This window comes from Engystomops pustulosus, chromosome 4 (genome assembly GCF_040894005.1).
Source record: "Engystomops pustulosus chromosome 4, aEngPut4.maternal, whole genome shotgun sequence".
Lineage (NCBI taxonomy): Eukaryota > Metazoa > Chordata > Amphibia > Anura > Leptodactylidae > Engystomops > Engystomops pustulosus.
Window position 1 is genome coordinate 76,042,180 of NC_092414.1, and position 14,120 is coordinate 76,056,299.

Sequence of the window (14,120 nt, forward strand, 5' to 3'; positions counted from 1 at the left end):
CTCCCCCATGTCCCCCTCCTGTCACAGCCTGCACTCTCCCCCATGTCCCCCTCCTGTCACAGCCTGCACTCTCCCCCATGCCCCCCTCCTCTCACAGCCTGCACTCTCCCCCATGTCCCCCTCCTCTCACAGCCTGCACTCTCCCCCATGTCCCCCTCCTCTCACAGCCTGCACTCTCCCCCATGCCCCCCTCCTCTCACAGCCTGCACTCTCCCCCATGCCCCCCTCCTGTCACAGCCTGCACTCTCCCCCATGCCCCCCTCCTCTCACAGCCTGCACTCTCCCCCATGTCCCCCTCCTGTCACAGCCTGCACTCTCCCCCATGCCCCCCTCCTCTCACAGCCTGCACTCTCCCCCATGTCCCCCTCCTCTCACAGCCTGCACTCTCCCCCATGTCCCCCTCCTGTCACAGCCTGCACTCTCCCCCATGCCCCCCTCCTCTCACAGCCTGCACTCTCCCCCATGCCCCCCTCCTCTCACTGCCTGCACTCTCCCCCATGTCCCCCTCCTGTCACAGCCTGCACTCTCCCCCATGCCCCCCTCCTCTCACAGCCTGCACTCTCCCCCATGTCCCCCTCCTGTCACAGCCTGCACTCTCCCCCATGTCCCCCTCCTGTCACAGCCTGCACTCTCCCCCATGTCCCAGCCTGCACTCTCCCCCATGTCCCCCTCCTCCTCACAGCCTGCACTCTCCCCCATGTCCCAGCCTGCACTCTCCCCCATGTCCCCCTCCTGTCACAGCCTGCACTCTCCCCCATGTCCCCTCCTGTCACAGCCTGCACTCTCCCCCATGCCCCCCTCCTCTCACAGCCTGCACTCTCCCCCATGCCCCCCTCCTCTCACAGCCTGCACTCTCCCCCATGCCCCCCTCCTCTCACAGCCTGCACTCTCCCCCATGCCCCCCTCCTCTCACAGCCTGCACTCTCCCCCATGTTCCCCTCCTCTCACAGCCTGCACCCCCCCCCATGTCCCCCTCCTGTCACAGCCTGCACTCTCCCCCATGCCCCCCTCCTGTCACAGCCTGCACTCTCCCCCATGTTCCCCTCCTCTCACAGCCTGCACTCTCCCCCATGCCCCCCTCCTCTCACAGCCTGCACTCTCCCCCATGTCCCCCTCCTGTCACAGCCTGCACTCTCCCCCATGTCCCAGCCTGCACTCTCCCCCATGTCCCCCTCCTCCTCACAGCCTGCACTCTCCCCCATGTCCCAGCCTGCACTCTCCCCCATGTCCCCCTCCTGTCACAGCCTGCACTCTCCCCCATGTCCCCTCCTGTCACAGCCTGCACTCTCCCCCATGCCCCCCTCCTCTCACAGCCTGCACTCTCCCCCATGTTCCCCTCCTCTCACAGCCTGCACCCCCCCCCCCCCCCATGTCCCCCTCCTGTCACAGCCTGCACTCTCCCCCATGCCCCCCTCCTGTCACAGCCTGCACTCTCCCCCATGTTCCCCTCCTCTCACAGCCTGCACTCTCCCCCATGCCCCCCTCCTCTCACAGCCTACACCCGCACATGCAGCGACCAGCACATTGCAGCTGCCTATTCCCTTCCATTGCGTAACTATTCTGATGACGACTGCCTGACCTTGCTCCTCCCACACGATCACATGGCGATGACATCACTGAAGCGCCGGCACACCGCATTGGAATTGTATCTGCTGTTCCGGAAATCCTGTCCGTGAGGCAGCATGGCGGCTCCCAGTAACTAGCAACGTGTTTTGCTAGAGACGAAAAGCTGTATGAGGATAACGCATAAGACACGTTCATCAGTGATATAGAGCCCGACCTCTCGTTAGCCATGAAGAGTAAATCCTCGCACCACAAGTCCCAGAACACGTTTAAGGTAAAGTTAGTCTCCTGCATGTAGTGAAGTGTCTGCGGCCATCCACACTAATAAACGTAGTGGACTACAAGTCCCAGGATGCGCACCACATCCTTCAATAAAGCTGATTGCAGAAGCCCTTGTTCAATATCACACACATGATCACCTGTATGTTTTTTTTTTTGGGGGGGGGGGGGCGGTTCTGTGGACGCATGTGAGAAAAAAAATAATAATAAAAATAATGCATGCTGCAATTTTTTTCCCTCACTGTCTGCACATCCGTGAAAATAAGCATCAGTGAGAACAGATTCACAGGAATCAATGGGTCAATATACCAGCCACAAAAACAACGGATAGCATACATACCTCAAAAACGCTCGTCTGAATTAGCCCTTAGGGTATATGTGCATTGCAGAATCTGTTTGCAAAATATCCCTGCAGGGAAAGTGGGATTTTCCACACATTTTTCTGGAATACTGTTTACTTTCTTAGGAGCCTGGATGTTGAACGTGCCATTGTGTGTGTGTTACGGATCTATTCTTGTGCTCTAAAGTACTGGTTGTGAACAAAACGGAGATCCCCATTAATGATTTTAGTAGTTGTATATCAAACATACACCATATCCCAAATTAAAGATTTATAGGATTTTCTGGTTCCTGCGCCATTTTTAATCCTGATTTCCTATTTGGGAAAGATCATCAGTATCTACCTGATAGGGGTCTGATATCTGACCCCTTCTTCAGTTGGTTGTCCAGGGAGTCTCCTGCGCTTAGAACTACACAGTGGATGATGCTAGGAGCTGATGCCTCATTGCCAAGATGCTGTGGCACCGCCCCCATATTGTATTATGTTATCATTCCTTATTAGTCAGATGAGCATCTAATATACCATGAAAATATATTGCCCGTTTTGTGTTACAAAGCTTCGGTATATATATCTAATTTTGTTTTCTCTTCTTTTAGTTTCAAAATTTTTCTGAAAGATTAGCAAATGTCAACATTAACATCATCCATCGCATTGACAGGACTGAAAGCTATTCTGAGGTAAGACGCCGTATGTTGCTGTTAGGCAATCTTCACACAATCTTAATTTTTAATGCACTTTTGTAATGCCAAATATTAAATGGGATTTATCTAAATCCCATACACACAGTACAGAAAACAAAAAAAATTTGTTAGGGATTTCAACATTTCTGAACTGCAACATGTATTTTTGCTGCAAATTCTGGTACCAAATTCAACCTTTGTAGTAAAAACAATGCGTAAAATGCATCTGGTTTCTGTTGCTTGCATAAATACAATTGTATAACTTCAGACATTCTGCATTGTGCTTTTTGAAATCTATCCACATCTACTTTTTATGTGTTATGTTATAGTACATCATAATAATCTTGCACACTTAACATATATGTATAAAGTGTTACTCCTAAGGTATCTGGCCAAAATAGTTTTAGCACAGCTGGAGAGGGCATTTGTCAACAATCCATGATACCTATATCATGCTGCTGGCTTCTTCCTTGCCTGATATGTTGATCATCGGTGTCTGTAAAATCCTCTCCACAGGGACCGATTTGGAAAGCTCTGTGCAGCGCTCTATAATCTGTGTGCGCTATATAAATAAAGGAATTATAATTATTACACACACTGGCACATGTACTATATACATATATGCATTCAGATTTAGACATGACTGCTGTGCTCACTAACTGCTATGATGGATGTATTAGCTAGGCTTTTCAGCAGATGCCACCACATTCCCCTCTTCCCAGGACAACGAGGGGGGTGTAGAGAAAATTTTAAGAAAGAAGCTGACATAAAGAAAGAGAAGAGATACATAGCAGTTTTCATCCTGTGTATAATACTGCTGGGCTTACCCATCTCTTGACTGACCTTATTGTAGCCTTGTCAAGGTCTAGAGAGAAGGGGGTGGTGTGAAGGGAAGGCTTATGGGTGATACTAGCTACTTTACTAAATTGAGTTGCCGCACTGTGTGTGCGGGAATATGAGTGCAGACTGTAGACAGGAAAGAGCAGACATTTCCTCCTGCCTGCTAAAGAAGCTGCTTCTTTTTCAGCTATTACGGCTATAGAAAACTTTAGTCAATTTTAAGTCTTGTATTTTGTATTAAAACATTTGGTTGAATCCTTTTTTTTTTATACGTCATATATGTTGTTTCTTTGGAACAGCCCTTTTCTTAAGTACATACCTGATAAGATTGGGTGGTTATCACGGGTCTAATGTGTATTTATTAAGGAATGTATTGGGCTTTATGAGGGGGTGATCTCCATTTGCACAGACCTATACAAGGTGGCTGTCTATTGACATACATTATCTACATGACTACTGATGGTCATGCTGGTCCAACTTCTCCTGATTTGTCGAAAATAGGACAAATTCACCTTCATTAAATGCCTTCAGCAGCTGCCACTCTGGCTTGTGATATTGTACCTGGACCATGAAACATGAATTTAGCTAGGAGGAGACATCCTTATATGACTAATTCTGTGTAAAGCGAAATCTCCCTGAATATTTAAATGGGATTTCATATGAAAAGTGTAAGGCCCTATCCATATGACTTGCTGATCTGTGGGGGTCTCAGTGATGAAGCCCTACAGATCATGAAAACGAGAGGTTTGATGGGGTCCCAGGTACCTCTGCCTGACCTTTTCACTCCTCCCCGAGATTAATAGAGCAGAACGCCACGCATGACCGTTCTGCTCCATTCACATCTATGGAACTGACGGAGATTGACAAATGTGCACGGGGCCTAACTTCTTTCGTGGAAAAATCCCTTTAAGGACATAGGGGGAAATTTATCAAACTTTGTATGCCAGTTTTCTGAAATAATCAGAATGCCTTTCGAACCGCCAGGCATTGTGATTATTTTTCCCGTTTTTCTACCATCACATCAAATGGTAGAGGTATGGCCTAAATGGGGCGCTGCTGGCGGCACAATGGCAGGCAATGCGCTTGCTATAGTCTGCGACCGTTCAAGCATGAATTGTTGTGGGTAGTAGTGTAATTCTAAATTTGTACGTTTGCCCAGCCGCCCCACCGAATACATCAAGAGGCAGGAGCTACAGGCTTTCCTAAGTAGCAGCAAATGTTTTGGACTTAAAAATACAAAATGAATAATTAAGTTTCTTTTTTTTCTGTTGGTACTAGATTGTTGAGACCTACTTCTTTGAAGGTTTACAGAAATGGAGAGATCTCAACCTCACAGAAAATTTTGGTATGTATAACTAAAAGTTTTAAAAAAACAGTATGATATTTAGTAATTTTTTGATGGATTGTCTTATGTACTTTTATTCAGTGTTAAAGGCACCCTATCACCACATTTTCACATATACAGCAAGTGACAGGTTATTTTTAAAAAATTCTCTTACATCCACATAAAGCAACTTTGTTATATTCCATGTAATCAGAGAAGGCTTGTCCTGCTCCACCAACCACTCTGATCTACTTCTCCCCATGCCTCTTCCTAGCATGTCATGTGATTATAGTGATGCAATCACAGGTCCTTTAGCCACCTAACATAAGCAAACTGTACACCATGAATATATCTGATCACATGAAATCACAGCATGAATTTCTACTCCTCCCCATCCTCCATGTTTTGATTTCATGTGATCAGATACAAGCATAGGTTAGAAGTTGCAGATGTAACAGGACCTTTGATGTCATCTTGGTGACATAACTTTAAAGGAAACCTACCATGTGGAATCTACCGATAAAAGTATATCTGATGGTAGGTTCCTTCTGCCTGCCTTTGCCCTAATCTGTCATTTAATAAACCTGGAACCTAACTTGTTTAAAAACTTTATTTAAGTAATATGTAAATTAACTGCAGAGGCTACTAGGGTGTGGTGTAGCCTTAGAACCTGATTTTTGTAACATTACAGTTATGGAAATGAACCATTTAAGGATACAGGCAGTGCTTTTTAATCATAGTTTTTAATGAAGTATTTATTTAGGGTGGTTAATTTGCATGACAGGTTTTCTTTAAGCATTACCTTGACAGAGTTTGTTGTTAATGGATTTAAGAAATACTACAGCAAAACCATCTAATAATAATAATCTTTACATAGCACTACGGAATTTGATGGCGCTATATAAAGATTATAATTAAATGGTTTTGCTGTAGTATTTTTTGTTGCCACAGTACATATGCAATGAAAATGGCTCCATAGAGGAGCTGAAACGTTGTATTTCTTTATAAAACCAATCACATTTTATTGGAGTGCTGTTTCCTTAGTTTCTTCAACTGTTCATATACAATATAGCGTTTTTTATTTTATTTAGGAATAAAACAATTCCTGTAATAGTCTGTGCACAATACATTCTGTATAGATACTTTGTAATTTCCTGACACAGCTTACTTTTGTTGACTATTTGACTTGAAGATTCATATGTACTGATCTGCTTTATACAGACTACTCCAGTTAACGCATCTCCATTTAATTGAATCAGAAGACTAATTGTTTATTGTTCAGTTTCATTCTACAGGGAAGTGGCCAACAAATGCCAGTCGTTTCACCTCCTTGTCTACCACCAGAAGGACATAGTGCAAAGTTTGAAGACCCACCTAGAAGTGAAGAATAGCCTTGCCTACCAGCCTCTGCTTGAGTATGTACAAGCTATCATATTTTAAGGAAACCTACCACAACAGATCTACCTATTCAGGTAGATCTGGTGGTAGGTGCATCCAATGTATGTAAGGATAGCCCTTTTTAGGGCTAATCCTTTAGGTCCCTGTATATTTTAATATTTTAAAATATTTTACGCTTAACCACAATAAACGTGTATGTGCACTTTATAATTATTTCTATTTTCTGCTTTTTTCATTTAGTTTGGTGGTCCAGCTGTCTCGAGATCTTCAGACTGACTTCTATCCTCATTTTCAAGATTTCTTTATAGCGATTTCTTCCTTGCTTAACACACAGGACACCCAACTGTTAGAATGGGCATTCACATGCTTATCTTATTTGTACAAATACCTGTGGAGACAGATGGTAAAGGACATGCCAGTAATATACAGGTATTTACCCTTGTTCTACTGTTGGTTTTAGAGAAGCAGGGGCTCTGCTATTTAAAGGGAACCTGTCACCAAGGGTGCTATTTTTATCAGGGGACAGATTGTTATTGACTAAGTACTGTATCTGGCAAATATGTATTTAAAAAATATTTGTGTCTACGTATTTGGGGGGTATGGGGGGGGGGGTGTCTGTGGAGCAGGAGCCAGCAGAGCAGTGAATTTATTATAGAGCAGACAGAAGTTGTTGTTTGAAATTTTCCTTTCTAGGACTCAGGCTGGAAGGTAAAGTTTCTTATACTTTATTTCAAACACCATATAACAGATGTTTTTTTATAAACCTATTTGGCATATTCTGTACTTTGTCTATAGCGACCAGTCCCCTGATAAAACATAGCAGTCTAGTGACAGGTTCTCTTTAATGTGTTGAAGTTTGCTGTTGGACCTAAAGTGACAGTACCTTAAACTAATTATTTTATTAGGCTTTTCTTAAAATAAAGTTAATCATATTGATCTGCTAATTAAATGCAGGGGCTACTGGGAGCAGAGAGTAGACCCTGTAAGCATGGGAGTAGCCCCCATACCTCTGCCGGCCATTTGTAACAGGGAAGTTTACCCTGAGCATGCGCAGAGCTGACGGCGATGCGTCCAAAGAGCAGAAGACAGAGCAGGTAGGTGGATATGCCGTGGCTATTGTGGACTGAGAGTAGCCTTCGCCCCATAGCTCACATGGGCTACTCCCCACCCCAGTAGCCCCTGCAGTTATTCTGCATATCAGTATAATTAACTTTATTTTAGGGAAAGCTAAATAAACAAATTATATAAAAAGGGTTTTTGGGGATAGTGTAAGGACAGGGAATCTACCTAGGATCTAACTCATAAAGTAGATTCGCAATGATAGATTTCCTTTAATAACATTTGGGGAGCATCATGAATGGGTCATACTTAATCCGTTTGCACCTGTCCATGATGCATGCTTGTTGCTGTATTAACGCAGATGATAAACATCATGTTCACATCATCATTGCCCCCTTTCCGTGGGGAACTTTTTTGGTTTTTAGACGCTGCTGTATAGTGTGGAAGTTGAATGAAGCATATAAATATTTTCACTCCTTTTTCTCCTAGTTTATCTAGTACACTGCTGGCTCATAAAAAAGAGCACATCAGAAACTTTGCAGCGGAAAGCTTAGCATTTTTAATGAGAAAGGTAAGTTTATTTATACTACAGTACTTCTAGGCATATCAGTAATAAGATATCTATGCCTTCCAGATCTTCACTATTGTATCCCCCTGATGCTAATTCAGTAAAGACGTAAACGCAAAGAAAAATAATTAGGGTAATTTCTCATGTTACAGAATGGCTGATGGATTTGACCCAGTAATAATCCCACATCTTTTCCACAAGCATCAGAAATCTTCTAGTTTTTGATGAATAGAATGGTGCAAAATGGGTTGGAGGAGCTCAAACTTTGCATTAAAAAGTTTGATTTCTGCAAATTGAGCGACAGAAATAAGTAATATGTTGCTACTTTTCTGTGGGTCAAGAATTTTCAGTGGAAAGGTGTTTACACTGCAAATATTTCTGCAATGTGTTTATGCAGATTTACAGGTATGCTATTTGCATAAAACTCAACTTTGTGATCCCCTGCCACAGTCATTTCAATACCAGGGACCGATTTGGCAAGATCTGTGTAGCGCTATATAAATAAAGGAATTATTTTCATTTTATCTATTGAGCGGTGAGAGTAGTATGAGCATGTAACTGAATCAATGTTCTTTTTTTTCTCTCTCTTTTTTTTTTTTGTATTGTAATTTTTGTTGCTTTTCTCTTTTGATTTCAGGTACCTGATTTGAATGGACTTCTTAACTTCATGTTCTTGGATCTCACAGAACATCCCCAGAAGGCTTATGGCTTGGGGCAGCTGCTGTTTGAGATGTGTAAAGGGGTCAGAAACATGTTTCACTCTTGCGCCACTAAGGTAATAACCTGCTGCAGAATAAACCAGTTCAAATGCTCAAAGTTCATTTATTATGAACTAAGCAATGCCTGTAATAGTATTTCTCATCTATCCCAATTGATATTTTGAGACACCTCCTTATCTACACCCTTTCATCTATAAGCATAACAATGGCACTTATTTTAGTGCACACAGCACCTATTTCAGGCAAATTATTACACAAAGTAAACATTGTTTTATTAATGTACAATTAAAGTTAAATTGTATTTCACTCCTTTTCATTATTTCTACTTTGCATGGTGGTGCTTACCAAGGAACATTGACAGTATAGCTGTTTCCTATGTTGTTGTCTGGCAGGCAATTCATCTCATTCTGCAGAAGATGGGACCGATAACTGAGAAGGAGGAGTGTCTTCCCTGGACATTGGTTGGGGAGACTTTTAAGCAGTTCGTGGAGTCTGCTACATTATGTATCGACAAAGAGCAATTTGAGCCACTTTTTGGGAACATTCAGGTAAGATCTCGTATAATACAATGAGGGAACAAAAAAGTTTATTGTGCAAAAGGGGGGTGGTTTAATGGTTGTTTTGTATGTGATCTGTTTTTTATATTTTTTTTTATTAATATAGTTAATTTAAAAGGGGTATTATTTGGAACAAAAGAATACAATGTTGTATTAATGTGTTTTTTTTTTTTACTTCTCCAAGAATAACCTTGTGGAACTAGCAGAAGCAATAACTCTGGATCAGAGTGCAGTTTGTTCAGATCAGATAGAGCAGACACTGGATTCATTACATATCTTAATAGAATTTGGCAAGGGATCGAAGATTGCCCATCCAGTGCGTGTGTGTAAGGTATGTGCTGTTTGACTGTGGTTTACCTAAACACTTCTTTAATGTCAATAAAACTGGAGTGATTTTTGTTTGGTTTCCTTGTTGTAGGTCTTGACAGACCTGCTGGCAGTTCCCCAGATCTCACCATCTTGTCGCTGCAAACTTATTTCCATCATTTCTACTTTATTCCTCAATGAAAAAATCTCCTTCTCGCCCTCTGAGATCGAAGAAGCTGTTAATGAGGTATGTTACAAATTTCAGACTATTAACTCATTTGAAATTAAAATAACATTTCTTTTAACAAAAAAGTAAAATCTTGCAATTGGCCATTTTTTCTGTTTATATATTCTTTTTCTACATGTCTTAATCATGCTAATATTATATACCACATTATTCTCATACCAGACTTTACAGTAGGGCGCACTCCCCTATTTCTCCATTACCGTCCTCTTAAATGTGTCATGTGAGGAAACTATGAAAATAGGAGGAGAACATATACACTTCAAGTAGCGCTCCCACAATCTTTTTATTTATCCCTTATCTCTAGCTTGCTGGATACTTAGGGACAGTATCTTAAGTTCAAATAAGCAGTCAGTTTCTCTATTTATTCCTGTGGCACTTGCCTCAAAGAATTGAACAGAGATTATTGGAATGCATATGGAAGGAGTTCTACTTTAAGACATTTGTTCTGGTTGGATCCCTTTTCTGACGGCAGCATTGGGGGCCTCTGTTCCTTCAATCTGTGTCTGATGCCTAGTCTTCACTTTTGCTAAAGGTTTATCCATTTGCTTTTAGCTAAATATTCACACCTGTTTTCTAGAACTAAAGTGGATGATATATTGCTTGATCTGCAGCATGTGATATTTTGAAGTAGTAGGAGACATATAACTAATCCTCTATTATTTTGCAGATTTTTGAAAGTGGAATTCCAAGGGATTTACTTTTGGACTTCTCAAAAAAAATGTTCGCAATGAGCCAATTTGAACAGGCAAGTATTAATGTTTTTTGTAGATATTGTTTTTTATTTTTGGTATTTTTCCAACTAAGTTGATGATCTGTTTCTATTGATGATGATTGGTCGGTAAAGTGAGTTTGTAACAGTGGAGTTCTAATGTTGGAATTGTAATGATTGAAAAAATGATATTCATTAGGTTACAAATTAGTCAGTATTTCTCATTATAAACGAGTGTCGCCATGAGTGGTGAATGCTAAGCAATGGGCATAACTCCTGGCATATGACTCCTGGTATAATCTGTGACAGAGAATTGCCCAAAATGTTTTTCACTGCAAGTGTTTGCAATAATACCCAATAGGTTATTCATAATTTATTAAATTAACTAATATTTTAATTATTTAAAGAGAGAATGATATTAACATATTATGTGTATTCAAAACGCAGCTAAAGACTTCTTGCCTATGGCCATGTAATCACCTGGACCATAAACTGGGTGGAGGACGGAGGGGGTGAGCCTGGTCACCGCCCCGTAACTCTCGTGTTCATGAGGCCTAAGTATAGTGTAGTCTAAAGGCTGTATCATTTTTTCAGAAAAAAATTGTTGTCCTTTTTAGTGCAAATGAACCATGCAGTTACTGTATTCTTGGCTCTGCAATAAAAGTGTATGTCTGTTCTTTATAATTGATTCCATTTGTTATTTTTCAGCATTTTCTGCCAAGACTTTTGCAGTATCTTTTCCATTTCTTTACTGAAGAGGATGACACAGCTAAAGGTGAAGCTCTACTGATCTTGACCAAACTCATTTTGGAAAAGGCCGAGCCTCCCGCTGTTGCTTCACAGGAATCTGAAAAATATCCCCTTTTGTTTGTGGAAAAGGCTGAATCGTAAGTTGTTCACATGGAATATTATTATAGCATCAAATGTCCCTTAGTGAATGTTAATATTTTTCAGTGACTCGAGAAAAAAAGGCCAGAAAAGTAACAAACTAAAAATTCCAATGCAACATTTATACAAATGTATGGAATCCGAAAATCGTTATTTTGAGGTGGGGCACTATTTGTATATGAGCAATGTCCAGAGGAGCTCTCTTCCAAAGAAAAACTTGTTTTAATTCACTTTTTTATTATTATGAGCATAGCTGTTGCATTCAGATCCCTGACTTATTATGCGGACCTTACTTTTGTCCGTAGATATTAGATATGTTTTCCCACCTGGCACATAAATGCTGTGGGTTTTCGATGAAATCGATCCCGACCATACAACTGACCCGTCTTCAGGTATCTGCTTTATAATGGTAATTTTGAGTTCATTTGAAAACTGAAAAAAGACGTACTATAAATTAAAAAAAATATATATAATGTTACAAAAACTGGAGAAAAATAATCTTCCAAAAAACTAAAACTTTAAGGTAATGCGCAAAAAAAGTTATGGCCCTTACACCAGTAAGAATGAAATTCGTTAAAAATGCTCTGGTCATTAAAGTCTTTTAAGGCCTGTCAGAAAGGGTTTAAGTAAGTTAATGTGTGATAAGTCAGTATCCTACTGCTAGAACCTTTACCCCCGCCGCACTTGTTCATTGTAGTTTATGGTCTCTGAATAAAGGAGTAATAACCACAATAGTCTTGAATGGTTACAGTGGCTAGTGTTGGTGGCTTTAAATGCTCCGTCTCAGCTTCTGTGTTACTTCTCAGATTCTGTGTTATTGTATATCCCAATAATATGTATGTACCATAAGAAAGAATTCTATCTTTGAGGATTGTTTTTAATATTTTCCCCTTCTGTTGTCTTCTACTTAGCACAAAGTTGCAAAGTGAAGACGGCCATCAAAGCCCAGTGCTAGACTATGTGCTATCATTGGTTACACTATCTTCTCAAGATGATGTCCGGGAACTGTCCTATTGTTGGTCTGCTCTAGTTGTTCTACCTCATTTAAGGCAAGTATAACAGGGAAGTACATGGATGAATGTCATAGTCTGGAACTAGTGCATTTTTTATAACAAGGTTTGTATGAAAAAATTTGAGAATACTAAAGTTGTAGCTGTTGAAAACATTTTATTTATATAGATGTGTTTTTATACTGTTATTTGCTTCATGCAGGCCATTGGAGAAGGACAGAATTCTTGCAGTTTTATCCCAATTTATAGAAAAAGCTTTTTCTTTAATGAACCAAGCAGAGTTTGCTAAAAGTAAGTTACCAACTATAGAAACTGAACATTCTACAAGCTGTTCAACAGTACTTTTACTGTAAAAAATATGGATACACCAAGATTCTGTATGTCAGAGGGGGAAGTCCTGGGCTGCCTGCTTCCACCCATCTCACAGTAGAGATCCAAAATAATGACTGACTGCTTTAGAATAATGGGGACTAAAGAGAAATTTAAACTACACTGGAATGATAAAATACATGGTGCAAAAATTGTGGTTGACTTGTACATGACTATGTATCCATACCGTCAGCAGAACTGTGAAAATGGAATTCATTTACAGGATTGTAGCTAGACTTGGAGCACCAGGTTACACTTGTGTTTGAGATTTCTTCACTTACACAGCTGTAGTATGGAATTTGGTTAGATACTACAGCAAAACAGAGGAGCTGGGAAACAGTGGAATGCAGAAAAAGAAGAGCGTAGTCAACAATCCTGGAATATAAATGCATTTATCACAGCCATGCAACCAACACACATTAAAGGAAATCTACCATTTGTTTTTATGCATTGTGAACAAAACCTACCTCGAGAATACTGTAGCGACACTGATGCCAAAACATATCTTGTTAAATCCCTGAACTGAGTGGTTTTGCTAAAAAAATGTTTTTATAACATTCAGGACCTTTGGAAAACTGGATGCCTTGGCTGCCGTACGTAAACACATTACTAATCAACCTGAGCTGGATGACTCATACACAGCAGCTAGGGGATAGTGCAGCAATTGATTACTTCTGCCTGTCAGGGACAACACAGTGATGACGTATTCTTGGCTTTTGCTGGGCAGGACAATGTTAGAGCAATGTATAATTAGGGTAAGAGGAGAGCTCTGGGGCAGCCACATGAGCTATAGAGCCTCATTATCATAATTTTATAATAGTTTTTTCAGCAAAACCACTCAGTTCAGTCTTTAGGTTTTCTTTTGATTATAGATCCCTAAGCCTATTTGCAGTCATTGCTGCTGCATCGTCATATGGCACTTTGTCATAAGTCAAGTCACTGCAGATCTGATGCTAGTTTTATAGTGACTTAAAGGAGTTTCAAAATATTATTAAACTTTCATCACCTCCACTTTGTTATAAGGTTAAAGCGTTGCAGATCAGATTCACACCAACCCCTTCCACATGCTCCTTTTAAAGTTTCTTGCACAAAGTGACTTGCACTAGAGATTTGTAAATGAAGCGTGCTTATTTTTATTGCAAATTTCTACCTTTTAAAATGCAATGTGAAGGATTTCCATTTAAAAAAAAAAAAAAACCCTTTTTTTTATTTTGTGTTGGTGGATACATTTGTGGTTAACATTGCCTAATATCCCCGTTGACAT

At 40.7% G+C, this 14,120-nt stretch overlaps 2 protein-coding genes across 3 annotated transcripts in view; one reads left to right on the forward strand and one right to left on the reverse strand.

The window, feature by feature from the left end:
- Positions 1 to 1,610, reverse strand: part of LOC140126660 (sodium-coupled monocarboxylate transporter 1) — a 71,442-nt gene extending 69,832 nt beyond the window's left edge. For both annotated transcript variants that reach the window (XM_072146366.1, XM_072146365.1), the window contains exon 1: positions 1,580 to 1,610. The gene's annotated coding sequence lies outside the window, so the exon portion shown is untranslated. The remainder of the gene's footprint in view (positions 1 to 1,579) is intronic.
- Positions 1,600 to 14,120, forward strand: part of UTP20 (UTP20 small subunit processome component) — a 59,884-nt gene continuing 47,363 nt past the window's right edge. The window contains exons 1-14 of the mRNA XM_072146363.1: positions 1,600 to 1,837; positions 2,779 to 2,859; positions 4,981 to 5,047; positions 6,309 to 6,441; positions 6,665 to 6,853; positions 7,973 to 8,054; positions 8,689 to 8,826; positions 9,163 to 9,318; positions 9,512 to 9,658; positions 9,746 to 9,880; positions 10,548 to 10,625; positions 11,298 to 11,476; positions 12,389 to 12,526; positions 12,690 to 12,778. Of these exons, the coding sequence (XP_072002464.1) occupies positions 1,793 to 1,837; positions 2,779 to 2,859; positions 4,981 to 5,047; positions 6,309 to 6,441; positions 6,665 to 6,853; positions 7,973 to 8,054; positions 8,689 to 8,826; positions 9,163 to 9,318; positions 9,512 to 9,658; positions 9,746 to 9,880; positions 10,548 to 10,625; positions 11,298 to 11,476; positions 12,389 to 12,526; positions 12,690 to 12,778 (1,657 nt within the window). The 5' untranslated portion in view covers positions 1,600 to 1,792. The remainder of the gene's footprint in view (positions 1,838 to 2,778; positions 2,860 to 4,980; positions 5,048 to 6,308; positions 6,442 to 6,664; positions 6,854 to 7,972; positions 8,055 to 8,688; positions 8,827 to 9,162; positions 9,319 to 9,511; positions 9,659 to 9,745; positions 9,881 to 10,547; positions 10,626 to 11,297; positions 11,477 to 12,388; positions 12,527 to 12,689; positions 12,779 to 14,120) is intronic.